At 44.0% G+C, this 21,027-nt stretch overlaps 2 protein-coding genes across 25 annotated transcripts in view; one reads left to right on the plus strand and one right to left on the minus strand.

Moving 5' to 3' along the window:
* Nucleotides 1-21,027, minus strand: part of NDUFB2 (NADH:ubiquinone oxidoreductase subunit B2) — a 1,166,996-nt gene that overhangs the window by 657,199 nt on the left and 488,770 nt on the right. Inside the window, exon 1 of one of the 24 annotated variants that reach the window (XM_050782316.1) lies at nucleotides 7,744-7,747. The exons of the other annotated variants lie outside the window; for them this stretch is intronic. The gene's annotated coding sequence lies outside the window, so the exon portion shown is untranslated. Of the gene's footprint in view, nucleotides 1-7,743; nucleotides 7,748-21,027 lie in introns of those variants that run through there. 24 annotated transcript variants of the gene reach the window in all.
* Nucleotides 1-21,027, plus strand: part of PARP12 (poly(ADP-ribose) polymerase family member 12) — a 39,851-nt gene that overhangs the window by 13,319 nt on the left and 5,505 nt on the right. The window contains exons 5-8 of the mRNA XM_050782245.1: nucleotides 3,451-3,574; nucleotides 8,557-8,752; nucleotides 12,495-12,636; nucleotides 15,890-15,986. Of these exons, the coding sequence (XP_050638202.1) occupies nucleotides 3,451-3,574; nucleotides 8,557-8,752; nucleotides 12,495-12,636; nucleotides 15,890-15,986 (559 nt within the window). The remainder of the gene's footprint in view (nucleotides 1-3,450; nucleotides 3,575-8,556; nucleotides 8,753-12,494; nucleotides 12,637-15,889; nucleotides 15,987-21,027) is intronic.

The following is a 21,027-nucleotide window of genomic DNA, read 5'->3' on the forward strand; positions in this document are numbered from 1 at the left end:
TATTTGATTCTCATTGCTCCATAGTTTTAGCAATTCTTGAATAATTCTGGTCTTTTGATGGTATTTTTTATTGTTTTCCAGTGCTTTTGGATTTATTCTTCTCTCTGGCCTGTTGTTTCAAGGACTATAGGGGGGAATTGCTGGGGTGGATATGGTATTTTGTCTGCCAAATTGATTTGATTTCTATGACTCACCTCCTAGAAAGCCCCTGGAATGCCAAAGTGAGGTAGGGAACTTTAGAAGTAGGGAAAAGAAGTTGAGAAAGGGTACAGGAAGACCAGGACAAGGGAAGGGACCTTATGTCTCTACCGCTGTGCTGGGACTAGGCTCTCACCAGCTGCTGTGGCTGCAGTGCCTTACGTGGTGCCTCCTGTCCTGGGCACCTTCCAGCTGTGAACAGTGTGGTCTGTAGCTCAACTTTGATTCAGAACGGAAGCCTCAGGCCTGCTCTTTGACTGTAGTGCCTTCCCCTGGCCCCCATGTCCTTCCTGAGGAAGCATCAGCCTGGAGGGCCCTATGGAGCGCACCTTCCCCAGGATGTGCCTGCTTGCAGGGAGAGCCTGTCTCAGGCTGTCCATAGTACACTTGTGTCTGGGTAGTTAAAGCATTTGAATACTGGGATGCCCTGGGGAGACCTTCTGCCCTTCTGCTCTCATTGCTGATCATTTCCTCTAGTGCTTTTCAGGGAGGGAACAGGAACTTGTTGGTCATGACCTTGGACCATATCTATTTTTATCTTCCGTGGCCCAGCCCCTTAATTATCTGTTGTATACACACCTGGTTGAGAGAGTCCAAGAGGTTCTCTGACCTAGTGAGATGTCCATGTTCAAACTGGACAAGTTAGTCCCTGGTGTGGCTGTGTCCAGCCTTGTTGAACTCAGAGGAGTTTCCTTGCTTGGGTGTCCCCACCCTGTTCCCTCAGTCCTCTCAGCCTGGCACTCTCTTCTGCCCTGTCTGCTCGGCCCAGTACCTGGTCTGTGACAAGCCCAGGCACCCTCCCACCCTCCTCCGTGGTACTTCCCCCACTGTGGTGCTTTTGCAGAGCCTGGGAAAGAAGTGGCATTGAGATGTGCCTGAAAGAATGCACATGATTTTAGAAAATTTTAATTTTTTTCAAGTATCAAATTAGCTAGTTTCATTATTATTTTGAAATACGAATTAAAAATGTACAAAGGACACTCAGTAAGAAATAAGTCCCCCTCACACCAGTTTTCTCCAGAACTCAAGTTCCCTCCAAGAAACAGCTGTAATTATCCATTCCTTGAATATCCTCCCATCGAGACTTTATACATGTACAATGGTATGTGTCTGTTCAGTTTCCTTCTTACACATGCACGCTATCATGGCTTTCTACCTTTTTCACTTAATTAGATGTGTAATTTTTGGAATGTATTATATCTTCTTGTGGTTCAAAGTTCAAAACATGCCAAAATGACAGAAGTCTTTGCTCATAACTTTGTCTCCAGCCACCAAGTTCCCTCTGCAAGAAATAATTTGTGCATATGTGTGTGTTTAGTCAGAATATCCCTAATCTTATTTTTTTTCTATTTTTCACCCAAATAGAGGCATTCTGTACCTTGTTCTCTTTCTGCCTTAGGGCAGATATCTTGGAGGTAGCCAGCTGCATGTCACAGTGCAAAGAGCATCTCATTCTTTTTCTCTCCTTTCTCCCTGTCCTCTCCTGACACTCCTCTGTGTGGATGTAGCCGAACCTCACATAGGCTGTTGACAGGTAGGGAGAGGGTGTGGGTGGCATTCCAGGTGGTGGCAGGCACCAGCAAAGGCAGGGCAGGCAGCGTGTGCTTGGAGTGATGAGAGAAGTGAGTATCTGGCTGCCCAAGAGGAACATGGGGTTGGTGAGGGGAGTAGCTCACTGGAACCCATAGGTCTGGGCTGTTGTATGGATGTTGGTGGGAGTGTGTCAAGGAAGGAGTGAGCATGTTGTTAGCCAGAAGAAGCAAGGAGCCTGTAACCATGCCGCTGACCTCCCTTCAGTTGCACGTATTGGGTTGGGTTGGATTTCTGGTAGAGATGAATCTGGCTCCATCTTTGCTGTGAAATCTGCCCATCCACCTGCCACGTGGAGAGTGATATTGAGGAGTCAGACTGCCCCCTGCAGTGATGAGACCTTTGACCTTCTCATGATCAGCTTCTTACTCTCATTAAATAAAATTCATAGGCCGGGCGCGGTGGCTCAAGCCTGTAATCCCAGCACTTTGGGAGCCTGAGACGGGCGGATCACGAGGTCAGGAGATCGAGACCATCCTGGCTAACATGGTGAAACCCCGTCTCTACTAAAAAATACAAAAAAACTAGCCGGGCGAGGTGACAGGCGCCTGTAGTCCCAGCTACTTGGGAGGCTGAGGCAGGAGAATGGCATAAACCCGGGAGGCGGAGCTTGCAGTGAGCTGAGATCTGGCTACTGCACTCCAGCCCGGGCAACAGAGCGGGACTCCATCTCAAAAAAATAAATAAATAAAAATAAAATTCATAGATGATATAAACCATCAACATACATATTTCTAAAAAATTGCTAGGTGTGGTGGCTCACGCTTGTAATCCCAACACTTAGGGAGGCCAAAATGGGTGGATCACTTGAGGCCAGAAGTTCGAGACTAGCCTGGCCAACATGGTGAAACCTTGTCTCTACAAAAAATACAAAAATTAGCTGTGTGGTGGTGCATACCTGTAATCCCAGTTACTCAGGAGGCTGAGATGGGAGGATCACCTGAGCCTGGGAGGTTGAGGCTGCAGTGAGCCGTGATTGTGCTACTGCACCTGAGCCTGGGTGACAGAGTGAGACCCTGTCTCCAAAAAAAGAATAAAAATATAGTAAGGTCCTGTTAAAAAGTGAGACATAAAGAAGGAAGATGTATGTCTTAGTTCATTTTCTGTTGCTTATAACAGAATACCTGAAACTTGGATAATTTATAAAGAAAAGGAATTTATGTCTTACCTTTATGGAGGCTGAGAAATCCAGGGTCAAGGGCCTGTATCTGAGGAGTGCCTTCTTGCTGGTGGGGACTGCAGAGTCCTGAGGTGCTGCAGGGCATCACATGGCAAGGGGGCTGACCATGCTAGCTCAGGTCTCGCTTCCTCTTATAAAGCCAGCAGTTCCACTCTCATGATAACCCATACACCCATTAATCCATTCATCTATGACCCAGTCACCTCTTAAAGGCCTTACTGCTCAATACTATCACATTGGCGATTAAGTTGTAACGTGAGTTTTAGAAGGGACATTTAAATCATAGTAATGTGTATAATAAAATACAAAAAGTGTTTCCATATCTAAATGCTCAGGCACGCCTGTACTGAAAAAACAGACTCCACCACACATTTTCAGAATGTTCCCAGGTCAGCAGGCAGCACCACACCTGTTGACAACCACAAGGCTAGGGCATGCTGCGTATCGCCAAGCTATCTTACTCCTTTATGTTTTTATTTCAGATAAGTGCCATAGAGTTCATTTCCATTTGCCGTATCGATGGCAATTCTTGGATAGAGGCAAATGGAAGGATTTGGACAAAATGGAACTTATCGAAGAGGCATATTGCAATCCCAAAATAGAAAGGTAGGAAATATGTCTCTTATCTCTGTTTTGTGCCTGGGCTTCTGTGTGCGGTGAAGGAAGTTTAGCTTAAACAGCAGTGTTTAGTTTTGATAACCCTTGCGCGCATGTGTGGCTGTCAAACACACTCTCTCCCTCTCTCTGAGCAGCCTAGTCTGGAGGTAGAAGCTGGGCTGGAATTGGACGTCAGCGTTCGTACTGGCAGTTTAGTGGCTTTGTTCTCCCACCTCCCTCTCCTTTCAGACAGGAGCAATGGGGAAAGGAGAAGATGCTACCAAGACCAAGTATTAAGTTCTCAATTATTTGGTGCTGGGATTGATCATGTACATCTATACTCATTATTACAGAAAAGCGAGAGGTGATTATTTCTGTTTGTGAAATTTTAGCCTTTGGCCTATACAGCCATACCGCTGAACTGCTGTTTATGGTTTAATCTTTAACTTTTTTTTTCCCAAGCATGTCCTAGTATTTTCCCTCAGTCAATTCAGAGTAAACAGGGAATTCCTGGATAGGCTTCTTTGCAAATACTTAACATATTTTGCATTGAACTTGCTGAAATATGTTGCCAAGAAGAGAATTTGAGCCTACTTTTTGAGTGTATAAAATAAATTTCCACTTAGAGTGCAATTATGTGCAAATTGCTATTGGTAAAGTATGTGAAACCAATTACTCCTGTTAGGAGGATTAAACGGCTCACATACCACCGCAGTCTTTCTTTTTGAGGCAAAACTTACACACAGTGAAGAGCCCAGATTTTAAGCATACAGTTCATTGAGTTTTGACAAATGCATACGCTTGTGTAGCTAGCATTCTGATTGAGATACGGATCGTTTTCCTCACCCCATCTCCTTCTAGTCAGTGCCCACTCCCATCATTCACCACTGTTCTGACCTCTGTCACCATAGATCTCTGTCTTGCCTGTTCTTGAACCTCATATAAATAGAACCGCACGGTATGTACTGTTGTGTCTGGCCTCTTTCACTCAAATTCTCTACCCTCCAAATGAGCAGACTGCAAGGTCAGACACTTCCTGGCAGAGGAAGCACAAATGGCCAATTACATGTGGATCTGGATTTATTTCTGCCACTCATTATAATTGTCACTGTGACCTGCTTTTTGCATATTTCTTTTCTCTTTCTGATCTTCTCTTAGATTTGTTTTCCTCATTTGGTTTTCTACCTTTACTAGTTTGGACGTTATAGACTGAATTTTTATTTTTTCAGTGGCTGCCCTGGAAATCTAAACAGACTCTTTATCTTAACAGACTTTTAGCTGAGCTTAAGCCAAGCAGTGCCTTTTCTCATTCTGTCAAACAATGAAAGAACTTTGGAATGAAATTCTGACTAGTTTCATTCAAACTTATTTACTAATTATGTAAATTTGGCCAGATTACTTTATCTCATTTTACCTCAGTTTTACTACATGTTAAGTAGACAAAATAATAGTTTCTACATCATAAGGTTATTTTGAGAATTAAATGAGTTAATATACATAAAACAGTCAGAACAGTGTCAGGCACATAAGTTGTGGCTCGAGCACAGCAGCTCACACCTGTTATCCCAGTGCTTTGGGAGGCTGAAGTGGGAGGATTGCTAGAGGCTAGGAATATATGACTAGCTTGGGCAACATAAAGAGACCCTGTCTCTACAAAATTTTTTTTAAAAAATTGACTGAGCCTGGTGGCGCATGCCTGTAGTCCCAGCTACTCAGGAAGCTGCAGAGGGAGCACCATTTGAGCCCAGGAGTTTGAGGCTGCAGTGAGCTATGATTGTGTCATGACACTCCAGTCTGGGTGACAGAGCTAGATCTTGTCTCTATTTAAAAAAAAAATGCACTGTATGTGTTGCTGCTGTAATATTTTTAATCCCAGAGGTTAGAAATTCGTATTGTTTTAGGCAGTCAGTATTTGTTTAAGTTTACACAATTATCATTTTGTTTCTTACTCACTATTCCTTTGCTCACACTTTTCCTTGTTTATCATTTTCCTTCTTTAAGTTTTTCTGTTGGAGGTTGCTTTAGTGAGAGTCTGGAGGTAATTGTGTATTTTGTTAGTCTGAAAGAGTTTTTATTCCCTTCTCGTTCTTGAAAGATAGTTTTACTGGGTATTTTCCCTCAACTCTTCAAAGACAATTTCATTGTTGTCTGGATTCCATTTCTTCTACTTAGAAGTTAGCTATCAGCCTAAATTGCGGTGGTATTAGTTCACTTCTTAGGGCTGCTGTAACAAATTATCATGAACTTGATGGCTTCAAACAACAGAAATTTATTTTCTCACAGTACTGGAGGCTGGAAGTCCAAACTGAAGGTGTTAGCAGGGCCTTGCTCTGTCTGAAGGCTTTACAGGAGGATCCTTTCTTGCCTCCTCCAGGATTCTGATGCTTCGAAATCCTTGGCATGCCTTGGCTTGTAGACGCATCACTCCAATCTTGGCCTCCATTGTCACAGGCATTTTTCCCACGTGTCTGTGTTCAAATTTCCCTCGTCTTAAAAGGACATCAGTTTTGGATTAAGGCCCACCCGAATCCAATATGACCTCATCTTAACTTGATTATATCTACCAAGACCCTATTTCCAAATAAGATCACATTCACAGATACCAGGGGTTAGACCTTCACCATACCTTCTTGGGGACACAATTCAGTCCAGTATAGTAGGTAGTCTATTTTTTCTTTCTGGCTGCTTTTAATATCTTGTCATTCTTTGTTGCTGTGCAGTTTCACTAAGATCTGTATGTGGATTTAAAAAAATTTATGCTACTCATATTTTGCTGTGCTTTCTGATTTCTTCAGCCATGATCTCCTTAAGTATTCCTTCTCTGGAATTCTCATTAGATATATGGTGAGGTCTTCTCACTTCATCTTTTATGTCTTCTAACTTCTCTTTTATTCTCTTTCTAAATTCTGCCACATTTCTTCCCCTCAGGCTGTCAGTTCATTAGTTCAGCCTCTTCTGAGATGCAGTGTGTCCCATCGAAGTATGATTTTAAAATTTCAATTAAAATTTCTAAGCCTGGGAGCAGTGGCTAATGCCTGTAATCCCAACACTTTGGGAGGCTGAGGAGGGTGGATGGCTTGAGGCCAGGAGTTTGAGATCAGCCTGGCCAACATGGTGAAACTCTGTCTGCATTAAAAAAATACAAAAATTAGCTGAGTGTGGTGGTGCATGCCTGTAATCCCAGCTACTCCTTGGGAAGGTGAGGCAGGAGAATCGCTTGAATCTGGGAGGTGGAGATCATGGTGAGCTGAGATCATGCCACTGCACTCCAGCCTGGGTGACAGGGTGAGACTCTGTCTCAAAAATAAATAAAAAATAATAAAAAAGGAAAAGAAAAACGTTTTGGAGGGAGTGGAGGAGAAAGAAAAAAATAATGAATAGTAAAAGTTCTGGTTTTTTCCCTTAAATTTACCCAGTCAATTTTTATAGTCTCTTGATTCTTAACTCATACTTTTGATGCTCAATTCCTTTTTAAAAAACACGTCATGTATATCTGCATCTGAGAATACTAATGTTTTTAGTTCAAGGTGGTCTGATTTTGTTTTTGCTAACTTTTGCTCATAGTGTCTTTGTTTCCATGTTTTGTGATTGATTTTGAGCTCATGTTTGATGGAAATTTATTTGGAAATTCTTTTTTTTTTTTTGAGATGGAGTCTCGCTCTGTTGCCCACACTGGAGCGCAGTGGTGTGGTCTTGGCTCACTGCAGGCTCCGCCTCCTGGGTTCATGCCATTTTCCTGCCTCAGCCTCCCGAGTAGCTGGGACTAGAGGCACGTGCCACCACTTCCGGCTAATTTTTTATATTTTTAGTAGAGACAGAGTTTCATCGTGTTAGCCAGGATGATCTCGATCTCCTGACCTCGTGATCCACCCACCTCGGCCTCCCAAAGTGCTGGGATTACAGGCATGAGCCACCGTGCCCAGCCTGGAAATTCTTTTGAGGCCTGAGTTGAAGGTGAATTCCTCCACAGGGGATTTGCGTTTGCTTCTCTGAGAACTGCTACTCTGGATCTTCTTTGCAGCTAATTCTCACAAAATGTGAATCATCCTAAAACTTCTGTGAGGCTTGAGTGGTTTATGAGTTCTCAGAGGAGTTTTTTCCTCCTTTATCTATAACCAACATGAATACAGGCAGGTTTCCTTGCCAGATGTCTTTGCAAGGCAAGTCCCCTCTCCAGTCCCCCTTTACTAAGGTGGGTCATCTTTTAGGTTCCTGGTTTTAATGCAGAAGTATCTCTTTTGAGATTCAGCCTTTTGCCTTACTCGGATCCTACATTTTTTTCCTGTTTCCCCTTTGCGGCCAAAGCCCAGGCTCTCTGTCATTACTCATCGACACTGCCGTGGGATAGCTGCTGGCTCTTGCCCTCCCCTCCGCTCTCCAGTTTCGTACCTTCCTTTGGTCTTTAGGCAGTACTACGTTTAGAAAGGGAGCGCATCTTGGTGGCTCAGGTGCAGGCTGTGCAGCCCACGTGAAAGCCCAGCTCACCCGCTGACTAGCTATTTGTTCTTGAATGGGTTTCTTCACCTTCCTGAGCTTCTGTTTTCCCATCTGTGAAGTGGAGATAATAGTCTCACTCAACCTCATAGGGTTGTGAAAATGTCATCGCCTAATACATGTAAAGTGCTTAATGCAGGGTCTGGCTCACACAGTAAACAGTATGTGTTAGCTATTGTTAATTTTGGCTTCTAAGCACTTCCCTTTCTTGCCAGCTCAGCAGTGCATTTTAAAAAATAATGTTTTCACCAGCGTCTTCTGCATTTTGTACTGAGAGGAATTTTCATTGTAACTAGTCTCCCACATTATCTTGATTTTGATATTTTTATACCTCAAAACTGATCTGAAAAAGCAGTTTCCCCTACCTCTGGAAACTTTTTTAAAAATACGCATGTCACATTTACTATTCGCATCTCCCAGCTGTATGTTCTCAAGCTGAGGGACCTGTGTCTGCTTGGCTGGTGGGATTTTCAGTGTGCTGCTGTTTTCTTTTGTAGGATCCTGTGCTCTGAGTCAGCCAATACCTTTCACTCTGATTGTCTGAACTTTAACGCCATGACTTATGGTGCTACCCAGGCTCGCCGCCTCTCCACAGCCTCCGCTGTCACCAAACCTCCACACTTCATCCTCACCACTGACTGGATTTGGTACTGGAGTGATGAGTTTGGTTCTTGGCAGGAATATGGAAGACAGGTAAGTGTGATGGAAAGAGGGTGTTTTGTCCTGAGGATCCATAAGAGAGGAGCCAAGTAAAAGCCCCCATATTGTTGCCAGGGGCATTCTTAAGAGAGCTGAGGATCCCCAGGTCCCAGTGTGACTCACTTGCTTTGGGAGAGTTATGGCAAAACTGGATAAGTTGGAATTTATTTGTATGAGCTTTCCTCTTTGAAGAGCTTCCATCTGTTGGCTCATGAGAACTGAATGACAAATTTGTAGTGAGATCAAGTTTCTTCATTGGTTTTATTAAATGGGATGGAAAGATGCTTCTCTTGTTGAACAGGTAACTTAACCCCAGAGCTGGTGCCTATGTGTGCAAGTGTGTTTGTGTAGCTGTGGTATAGAAGTAAAGGCTTTTCAAACCGGTTGTCTGCCATTTCTGCAACTTTACAGAAGGTAGGCAAATATAAGACAATTGATTTACACCATGTGTAGATTTGGAATCCAAGCCAAATAACAAAAACTAGCTGCTGTCAATTATTCGCAGGTGTCTGTAGATGAGTCAGATTAAAGGGAGTCCCCTGGTCACTTATAGAAGTACAAATTTAGGCCGGGCGTGGTGGCTCATGCCTATAATCCCAGCACTTTGGGAGGCCAAGACGGGCAGATCACTTGTGGTGATCTGGCCAACATGGCAAAACCCTGTCTCTACTAAAAATACAAAAATTGGCCAGGTGTAGTGACACACGCCTGTGGTCCCAGCTACTTGGGAAACTGAGATATGAATGAGAATTACTTGAACCTGGGAGGCAGAGGTTGCAGTGAGCAGAGATCGCACCACTGTACTCCAGCCCGGGCGAAAGCGAGATTCCGTCTCAAAAGAAGTACAAGTTTAGGGAAGGCACCATTGATAAAGAACACCCCCTCCAAAATGAAAATTGATAGGTATTTTGCACTCTTCTGAGTTTTAAGAGGCTATATTAAAGCTTTAATTTCTTACTCTTAACTGCACTCAGAATGCCCTTTTCCTCTGGTCATCCTCTAATGTAAGCTCCATGAGGGCAGGGACTGTCTTTCTTTTGCCCCATTGTATCCTGTGTGTGGAATGATGCATAGCCGGTCCTCAGGAAATAGACATTGGCTGATGGAAGGAGGAGGGTGTTGCTGACAGTGTCTCGTTGGTCAGCTGGAGATGGTCACTCTCAGCCATGGCCTTGCTGCCTTGCATTCCTTCCCTTCCCCTCTGCTCACCTCCTCCCCTCTTGCCGGCACCAGGCTCTCCTTGCTTGCTGCTCTGCCCTGCCTGCCTTTCCCACCTGTCTCCCTCCCATCATGGGCGGCCTGGGACTCTCTCTGACCTGCCCTGTGGGCCTCATCCAGATCAGCTCTCTGGGTTTGGTCAGGAGTGTGAGGGGAAGAGGCGGTGGCATGAAGAGGACGGGGAGAGGATGACTGTCCTGTCATGCTCCAGGAATCCCGGCTCCTTGAGATGGAGGGACAGATGGCAGGTGCAACACACTTAGCAGATGTGACCGTCACTTTCATTTTGTTTGGCGATCTGTCCGGCTTCTTGGGGGAGACCCCTGGTTGCTGAATGAGATGACACATGGGCAACCCATGCAAAAGTAGGGTTCCCTGGTGGTGTCTCATCACAGCTGTGGGGGTTGGGGCCGTTCTCCTCCTGTCAGCCAACACGGAGCATGCCCCTTTCTCTCCTGTGCTCCTCCTCCTTTGTGGCAGTGCAGAAACTCATGGCGAGCAGTTTGAGAATCTCTGGGGACGAACCGTGTGGATGTTATTGATATGCCACGTGCTAGTGGGGGCGTAAAAACACGTGTAGGCTTGGTGGCTTCAGGCTGGACAGCCTAGGATGATCTGGTTTTTCTCATCCTCCCTTTCCTACACGTTTCTGATGTAACCCCACATTTAGGTTTCTTTTTTAGTTTTCTGCTAATTACCACTTCAAAACAGTTTTCTCTTGATTCCCAGAAAAGCTAAGTTTTTTCTGTCTGACTCAAGAAGTACTCCAACATTTCATGTCAAAATCAGACACCTGCTGGTCCTGCCACAGGACATGTGGGAATCTGTCATTCCTTCCACATCTCACTGGTGCCTCCAGGTGCTAAACCCAGACCTTTCGCAGCTTAACACATAATATGGCTGCCATCGTTGGTTTCTTCTTCCAAACCTCCCACTGAGGGCAAAATAACTTTACTTTTTGCTTTATGCTCATCCACCTGCATCTTCCCTCCCGCTGTGACCACTCATCTGCAGGGATTTTGACTGGAGGCCTGGGGTGGGGGCAGGACGCCTGCATCTGACTGCTACTTCTCTCTGTTTCCCTGATTCAGAGCTTCATTTTCTCAGGCCCAAAGGGAAGGGATTGTTTTCTTTTCCTTTCCCCTTGTTGTCAGAAAGGGATTTTTATATCACGTCCTCTTCCTCCCTGACTCTAGTTTAGTGGCTTAGTTTTGAAGGAGGACAGAGTTCAGAGAAACTTAGGCACCACTATGAGACTGTAAACTAGGAGGCTGCTTTGCAAACCATTATACCTTGTAACACCCGCCCCTTGTGGTTCTAGTGGGCCAACTCATTGTCATCCCTCGGGCTTTGGCCTTGACTCAGGTGTCTTTTTCTTCCAAGAAACCTTTGCTGGGTCTCACCCTTCCTTGGTCATTCTTAGTTACCCCTCTCAGCATCTAGAGCACCTGTGAGACCTGTGTGGGACCTTGTGCTTGAGGCTTTGAAACATCTGCGTACTCTTTGTTCCCCTCCTCCATTGCTGGACTCAGTTGCCCAGAGGCATGGGTGAATCTTGTCTCACTCATTATTCTGTTAATAACACCTGAAGCTTGTGACCTAGGAGGACTAGGATGGTAGCAGTAGGGGGAGCAGGAAAATTGACAGGGACAGAGGGAGTTAGTTGGTTATAGGTTCAATAACTTTAATTTTAGTTGTCAATGTAATATCAAATTTAATAAGAACAGTGAGGATAATAGTAACATTTGTTGAGTATGTTTTGTTCTGGGCACTGTGCTAAGTGCTCTGCATGCCTTATTTAAATGGTTTCTCCAGCCCTGTGAGGATGATATGGTCCTGTTGTGTAAAGGGATGAATGTGGCCTAAGTACTATTATTCATGTTATAAGCTTGAGATAACGGAGGCTCAGGGAGGTTAAAATAACTGGCCAAAGTTATAGAGCCAGCAGGTTTGGGAGCCAGAATTCAAACTCAGTCCATCCCAAGCTATGAGATTTCCTGTAGGTAATTGTGGAAGAATAGGGATTGAAATGGATAATTAAAAAAATAGATGAAAGCTCCTAGGGACCGGAAAAACAAAACCTCTAGGAAGAGGACCGAGCTCTGATTAAAGGATGGTTGGAACATGAATAGACGGCTAAGAGCAGCCTGGCTTGTGCTCTCCAGTCAAGCAGCACTTGAGAAGTCACTGTTGCTGTTCTGCTGGCATTTGAGTGGCTGTCGCGTCCTCTGTCCTAGGTGACTTGAGTGCCCTCCTCTCCATTGTGCCCATCCCTGTCATCCTGCTCAGCAGGACCCATATTTACTGCCTTTTTTTTGCTAGGGCAGCTTCAGGAGAGAGTCATGTTGCCTCTGTTCTGTGCCTCTCTCTCCTGCCATACCATGCTCCCTGGCCTCCCTCTTCCCCACCACAGGACTGTCCGCCGTGAGCATCTCTGAAATGTGGCTTGGGTGCCACCAGCGTCTTTCCTCATCACGCAGTTTCTTGCCTTCATAAAGTGTCTGGCTTTCCATCGCAGGGCACAGCGCACCCTGTGACCACTGTCAGCAGTAGCGACGTGGAGAAGGCCTACCTGGCCTACTGCACACCGGGGTCTGACGGCCAGGCAGCCACCTTGAAGTTCCAGGCCGGAAAGCACAACTACGAGTTAGATTTCAAAGGTATCCTGTGCCCCTGCCCTCGCCCAGCAGAGCCTACCTGTGTTGGCTCTGTCCCTACACCTTAACCCTGGAGGAGCCATGTGCACATACTGGGGGCCCGGGTAGGTACAGGAAAGAAAAGCAAGGTATGCCTGTGTAGAAGGGGAGACAGACCTGGAGACAGATGACACTGGCCCTGTGCAGTGGAGGAAGAGCTGCATCGAGAGTGTGAGGAGAATGGACTCCAGGAGGGGCAGGAGCCCCAAGTGTGGAGGACAAGCAGGGTCAGCATGCATGCAGGGTGGTTGTCCTGCTGTGCCCAAGGACTAGCTTGAGTCCCTGACAGGTGTCCGAGGAGCTCCGTCGTGCAGTGTCTGCCTTTTCACTCCCTGCTGCAGCAGTGCTGCTGTCATCTTTTTTTTTGAGACAGAGTCTCGCTCTGTCACCCAGGCTGGAGTGCAGTGGCCAGATCTCAGCTCACTGCAACCTCTGCCTCCTGGGTTCAAGTGATTCTTGTGCTTCAGCCTCCCGAGTACTTACAGGCATGAGCCACCACACCTGGCTAATTTTTTGTATTTTTAGTAGAGACAGGGTTTCATCATGTTGGCCAGGCTGGTCTTGAATTCCTGTCCTCAAGTGATCTACACCCCTCAGCTTCCCAATGTGCTGGGATTTCAGGCGTGAGCCACCGCGCCCAGCCTGTTGCCATCTTTTCTGTAGGCAACTTTGGAATTGATGGGTTTAATGGATGATAGGACACAGAGTAATTAAAAGTCCCTGGGAAGCAGATTTTCATGCACTCATGGTGTCCTGAGGCTGGGGCTGAAATGTTTCTTCCTGGTTGCCTTACAGACAGAAATAGGCCACCCTTTGGCCAGTTCCTCCAAGCAGCTGATTTGTGAGAATTTTTTTTCAGTTTTAATTTTGCCGTAGTTTCTCTTAAGCCATTTCCACATGAGTGTATTGGTCCCGCTTTATTCAGTTCTGTTTTGCCTGTATTTCACATTTTAAACTCCGAGTCCTTCTGAATGTTCAGCATTTTATAAGGGAGTAAGTGGGCCTTCCTTTAAACACGGGTTATGGTTTTCTTTATTTTTGTAGACCTTTATTCTATGTGGAGTATAGCAAAGTGTCTGGTGAATTATCCTGAAACCACTTTGGCTGTCTGTTTCTGGCCTTGGTTTTGCTTCTGTTTTTGTGGCACTTGTGGTTTTGCTTAGGGTAAATCACTGCCCCCTTAACATGCCCTTACAGCGAAGTTTTCCTCTAGAGTGCGAACTGCCTCTGCTCTGCTGGATAGTGCCAGCCACATGTGGTCTGGTTTGCTTTCCATAGCCTGACACACACCAGTGCATGAAAGGGGACAGTGAGAACATAGAAGTTAATCAAATCAGGACTGCCCTAGAGGTCGGGACTGTGTGGAAAGCACACATCTAACTGCTGCTGACAGCAGTCTGGAATATTTCTTTTAAATATCTGGAAAATATCAAAACAGATATATCAGAAATGTCAGATACCACCTTTATCATTCCCAACCTAGGCCACACCCTGGGGACATAACAGAACCTCATGATAGGGATGGGAAAGAGCACACACGTGCAGTTGATAGTTCCTGCAGACTGACCGAAGCCCTTTGAGTGGGGACAATTCGTCTTCTTCCTCTTCTTCTTTCTCCTCCCCCTTCTCCCCCTTCTCCCTCTCCTCCCCCTCCTCCCCCTTCTTCCCCTCCCCCTCCTCCTTTCCCCTCTTCTCCTTCCCGCTCTTCTTCTAACAGTATCCACAAAAGAAGCTTGAGATGAATTGGCTTCTTCCCCTACAACTTCACTACTGAGTATAAAGCAAGTCTCAAAGCAGACTGCCACACACATTAGGAAGCAAGTGCACTTAAAACACACACAAAATAGCCCAAGTGAGTTGTTCTGAAGGTTTAGGGATGATTCAGTTCTGCCCTTTTAGGGACTCTTGTCGTAAATGATTCACTCAAGGCAAATGGCAGTATTCCAGAGGCAGAATTCTAGCATCCTGTTAGGTGGTGTCAGACGGGGCAGAATCCCCCAAAGACAGGCTGTAGCCTAGGGTATCCTCTGGAAGGGCAAGTTAGGGAAAAGGCCTCACTTTACTGTGTCCGTAGAAGGGTAGGGAATGTGTCTGACACATTTAGCCCGTCCACATATCTTGGCTGACTTTTAATTTCACCAGTGAAAGCCATTTAAGATTCATCGCAGAGGACCAGTAGGCCAGTAACACCCATTTAAATATGCCAGTGAGAATGGTCTTGATGGGTGGCTGAGTGGTGGGTAACAGAAGGGGTCATGGTTGCTGCATCTGGATCATGGGCTCTGAATGAGAATGTGGGTGGCCCTCCAGGAATGGTGACCATCTCGGCTGCAACCTAAGAGGCACACACTTGGATAACCATACAGTTTATGCTCAAGTGCAGTAAGGCTAATTTTGGACATCTATAATTTTTAATATTAAAATGTTTTGTAAGTGAAAATAAAATTAGCTGGGCATGGTGTCACACACCTGTAGTTCCAGCTACTTGGGAGGCTGAGGTGGGAGGATTACTTGAGCCGGTGAGTTCAAGGTCTACTTGGGCAACAAAGCACAAGACTCCATCTCTTAAAAAAATAAAATAAATAAATAAAAAAGAAAGGAAGTAAGACTTGAGAGAGTTTTCTTGGCAGGCAGAGACATGACAAACCCTTCTAGGTATTTATTTTTCCACTTGAGGGGCCAGTTCCCCCAACCCCAAATCCTCAGGATGAATATGGGATTCTTGAGGGTGGGGAAGCAAGAAATGTGTTTATTAAAGATATTATTGGTTTAGAAAGGTTGATGAATACTGCCATAGTTTAACTAAAACAAAGTCATAAAACTTACGTTAACTCTTCAGTCCCATTAACTCAAGATGTGGTAGTTTGGTCTCAGGCTGGGCTGAGGCCTTTTTTTAATATCCAAGCTGGGAAAAATTGCCAAGCAAAATAATGGTTTAAACAAGATTGGAAGGAACAATTTAAAAGCACTCATGTATAATTGATATGTCAATTACTAATCATTCCTCTATTCATTAAACCCAGTCTCCTAAGGATACCTATTTTCTTTATGAATATTTGAAATGTGTAAAATTGCCTTATTTTTAACAGACTGATTCTGGGCTTTACACATTTGGGTAAGCTTTCAAATCTGTCTAATTTGTGTTTATAAAACATTGCCATCCTGTGTGTATGTATATGTATATATATATTTTTTCACTGGTTATGTTTTTTTTCAGCATTCATTCAGAAAAACCTGGTCTATGGCACAACTAAAAAGGTTTGCCGCAGACCCAAATATGTGTCTCCCCAGGATGTGACGACCTTGCAAACCTGGTAGGTTGCAGTGGAGGGGGCTTGGTACTTAGGATGTAATCAGCTGGGGTGTGCTCTGCAGCGGCGACAGAAAACCTGCCTCACAGCACGCGGGCACTCATTGGCTTGTACAGCGAGGTGCTCTCGCACTCTTATCGTTTGTCTTCTACTAGTTGGACCAGAGTGAGAATTGCCCTGTGGGTTGAGGCTTTGTGATGCATAATTAGAAGTCTGCCTGTTGTGATCCGCGATGATTCCCTGGAAAAGACGGACTCTGAAGGCGAGTCTAGACTTGAAGCCAACCCATCCGTTGGTCTTTTCCATGGAATCATTGAGTCATAGACTTGAATTTTTTTAATGTTTAATTTTTTTAATTTTTTTAATAATTTCATTATTTTAATAATGAAATAATGATGGAATTACACCAATAAAAACCTATGTATTTCAGTATTTGAATATCACAGAATACCAAAACTCTAAAGACAGATATTGCAGTCACTAATGGGCGAGCTTCATCAGGGTGAGTTTCTTTCAGTCCCAAGATGGCTGCCAGGAGCCACCAGGTTAGCCTGTGGCCTTTGAGCCCCTAGAAGGGAGGAGAGAAACCTGTTATACCAGATGAGGGGAAATTCTTGTGCTTTGCACTGATCAGACCCCATCTCAACCACTGGTGTTATTTTAGGCTTGGGGAGGTGGGATGGGAATGGAACTGAGAGGGAGGGGTCAGTGTTCTCCAAACCACACAGCCACATATTGGAGGAAGGTGGCTTGCATGGTGGAGAGGGACCACAGTGCCCATACAGTTTGGGCTTGCCACAGCCAGTGCTGGGATTTTAGGCAGTGTTGCTGGTAGCTGGCTGCACCTGCTGTTGGCCTGAGAAGTCTGGCTCGTGTCTATTTCATGGAGAACTGACAATGTCTCTTTTGGTTCTTTTGTAAAGCATGCAAAGGTAATTTTTAAAAGAGTTTGGTACAAGATAGAGGAGAAAGGTATTATCAGTCCACAAAACTGCCTTGTGAGTCAGACCTAACAAAGTAATTTCCTGGGAATGTGCCTTACTTTTTCCTTTTTAAATTAAAATTTAGTTTTGTGTTGGGTGCAGTGACTCACACCTGTAATCCCAACACTTCGAGAGGCTGAGGCGGATAGATTGCTTGAGCCCATGAGTTTGAGACCAGCCTGTGCTCCTGTAGTCCCAGCTACTCAGGAGGCTGAGATGGGAGGGATGTCTGAGCCCGGGGAGGTCGAGGCTGTAGTGTGCCGAGATCCCACCACTGCACTCCAGCCTGGGTGACAGAGTGAGACCCTGTCTCAAAAATAATTATTATTATTGTTTTTGACTGTGTAAAAAACCTTTACGTGATTAAAAGTCAAACCTATATAAAATGGTATTCTCTGTAGTCTGTAACGTTCTCCCTGTTATCTCTGCCCTGTTCCCACTGTGGGTAACATTAGTTTCTGGTTTTTCTTTTTCATGTTTCTCTTTGCAAAAATAAGCATTTGCATACACACATATGGAAGTATTTTCTTCTCTTCTTGCATGAAAGGGAACATGCTATCTACACTGTTTTATACCCTTTTTTTTTCACTTAAAAATAGATCCTGATAATCACTTTGTTTCAGTTCATTAACTTCCTCAATCTGTTTCTTCTTTCCTGTTCTCCTTAATATGTATGTACCATAGTTTACTTAATATGTCTCCTTTTCATGGATGTTTGTGTTGTTTTCAGTCTTTTGCTATTACAAAGTATAATGCCGTGATGAACCATTTGATGTATGTGCTGTTTCGAATTTTGGAGGTATGGCCTGGTGCAGTGGTGCACACCTATAATCCCAGCACTTTGGGAGGCCAAGATGGAAGGATCGCTTGAGCCCAGGAGTCTGAGACCAACCTGGGCAACATAGTGAGACCCTGTCTCTATTTTTTTTTTTTTAAATTAAACCCACAAATTTTGGAGGTATCCTGTTAGATCAGAGTCCTAGAAAGTAAGCCAAGTTCCTTTCCATGGGCTTGAATCATTATGCACACCCACTAGGATGCATGAGATGCCTCAGAGTGAGTTGTCAGGCTCTTGAGCTTCTGCAGTTCTCAGGGGTAAAAGATGGGTCAGTGGACTTGAGTTTGCTTTCTCTTAGGAGTGAGGTTGAATATTATTTCTAACATGTAAGTGCCATTTTTGCTTCTTTTTCTGTGGACTGTTGGTCTTTTATTCATTTTTCTATCAACTTTCTGATATTTTTCTTAAATATCAAGAGCCTTTTATCTATTAGGGAGATTTGCCCTCGTTTTGTTATGTAAATGGCAAATATTTTCTCTTAGTTTGTTGTTTGCCTTTTGACTTTGCCTATGAAGTATTTTACCATAAAGATATATTTCTTATCATTTTAGTTAAATGTATCAGTCTCTTACTGATTCTGGACTTAGAGTTTTGGTTGATTATGACCCTCCTATTTCTGGAAGTCATTTTTTATTCTTTTCCTATACAAAGCCCACCTTAGACAAGGTTTGGAAAAGTCTCTCTGCTTTCTGAGAGTAGATCTCTCTTGTTGTCATTCTAATTTAGTTTTCAGGGGTCCACAAGAAGATGCCAAATGTCCAAACTAAAAGTGATTCAGACTAAGATCTGAGTGATTTGGGGTCTCCTGTAAGCGGAGTGTCACACACTGTTCACACAGATGAAGAGTTCAGTTCTTCTCTCTGACCCATGTGCCAGCAGCTGGTTGTCATTAACTGCAGCAGCAAGTCTGCTTGGGCCTGCATGGCCAACTGGGAAGCTGAGGGTAGATCACTTTCAGAAACAACTTTTCTATTTACACAATTAATGGAGTCATAAAACGTAATGCCCATATTCAGAAGTTATAATACAGGAATGTCATGTAAAATTTATGTATTTATTTATTTACTTACGAGACAGGATCTCACTCTGTAACCCAGGATGGAATGCAGTGGTGTGATCACGGCTCACTGCACCTTCCACCTCCTGGGCGCAAGCAGTCCTCCCACCTCAGCCTTCCAAGTAGCTGGGACCACAGGCATGCCCTACCATGCCCAGCTAATTTTTTTTATTTTTTGTAGAGACAGGGTCTCACCATGTTGCCTGTCCTCCATGAAAATGTTTCATTCATGTCATTGGGTCTTATTTTTTCTTTTCTTACCTTTTTTTGTGTATATATGTATTTTAAAGGTTATGGTAGAAACTACATGTTTTTCACTTACATGCAAGTAAATCATTGTCTTTGTCCTCCTGTCTTTTCTTCCATTTGCCTTCCTCTCAACTGTTTTTAAACCTCAAGAGGGACTGTTATTTTGTACTCTGAAAGTTTCATTAAATGTAATCACATTTTTACCACTTTGTCCTTTCAGATTACCTTAGATCAGGGATGTACAATCTTTTGGCTTCCCCGGGCCACATTAGAAGAAAAAGAATTGGGCCACACATAAAATACACTAACACTAACGATAGTTGAGCTAAAAAAAAAAAATCACAAAAAAATCACATAATGTTTTAAGAAAGTTTACAGATTTGTGTTGGGCCGCATTCAAGGCTGTCCTGGGTCACATGCAGCCTGCGGGCTGCAGATGGACAAGCCTGCCTTTGATGAAGATTTGTTGAAAACTCTGTTTTTGGTTTGTCTAAATATGTATGTATATATTTATTTATTTTGAGATGGAGTTATACTCTGTCGCCCAGGCCAGAGTGCACTGGCATGATCTTGGCTCACTGCAACCTCCGCCTCTTGAGTTCAAGTGATTCTCCTGTCTCAGCCTCCTGAGTAGCTTGGACTACTGGCGTGCGCCACCATGCCTGGCTAATTTTTATATTTTTAGTGGAGATGGGGTTTCATTATGTTGGTCAGGCTGGTCTTGAACTCCTGATCTCAAGTGATCTGCCCACCTTGGCCTCCCAAAGTGCTGGGATTACAGGTGTGGGCCACCGCGCCCAGCCGGTATGTATTTATTTTGCTCTCATTCTTGAAGGAAATTTTCACTGGGTATAGAATTTCGGGTTGTAGGGATTTTCTCTCGGATCATTGGTGATGACCACTCTGCTGTATTCTGGCTTCCATTGTTGCTTTTGAGAAATTGCCTGTTGGTCTAACAGGTGCTTCTTTGGCAGTAATCACTCTTTTTTCCTTTGGCTACCTTTAAGAACTTCTGTTTGTCTTGGAGTTATGCATCCTCACTAAAGTGTGTCTAGGTATGTGCTTTTTATTTATCATGGCTGAGATTCTTCGCGCTTCTTAAGCTGCGGATTGGTGCGTCTCGTCAGTTCTCTTTGAAAATCGCCTCCACTGTCTTCTCTCTCCTCTCCTAGAGCTTCACTTAGGTTCTGATTATATTCCAGTTCTCACTGTTCTCCATGTCTCAACTTCCTTCCTGCATTTTCCATTTCCTTGTTGCTGTGGGTCACATTCTGGACAATTGCATTTCACATATCTTTCAGCTTACTGATTCTCCCTCCAGCTGGTCTAATCTGCTGTTAAGCCTGTCCACTGCACTTTTATTATTAAGGATTGTACTTATAATTTCTGTAAGTTCTATTTGCTTCTTTTTTAGATCTTCCAGGTCTTTTTATAGTTTTCTGTTCTTTACATATGTTTTTAAAGTTTGTCTTTTTTTTTTCTTTAAACCTAGGAGGAATAATTGTTTTTAATCTGTCTGATAATTTCAGCATCATAAGTCTTTGTGGGTCTGTTTTTGGCTGATTCTTGCTGCTGGTAGGACCTTGCTTAGTTATTTTTGAACTGTGCCATTTTCCAAGGAAAGTTATTTGTGGGAGTGCTTTGAGGCTCAGGATGAAGGTATATGTTTCATGCCAGCAGAAACAGAAGGTAGATCTATTTAGAAAGAACAGTGTATTCTGAAATTTAATAGGAATGATTTGTAATTATAGTTTCACAGTCCTTGTTCCTGAACCCTTGAGCCATATGTCTTTTGAACCGCTTTTATTTATTTATTTTTAGAAAGATAATGTGATGCTTGTATCACGTGACACTTTATATTTTAGCACATTAGTATTTCTGCAGTAAAGAATATGCATAGTCAGTTTAAGAAGGATA

This window comes from Macaca thibetana, chromosome 3 (assembly GCF_024542745.1).
Source record: "Macaca thibetana thibetana isolate TM-01 chromosome 3, ASM2454274v1, whole genome shotgun sequence".
Lineage (NCBI taxonomy): Eukaryota > Metazoa > Chordata > Mammalia > Primates > Cercopithecidae > Macaca > Macaca thibetana.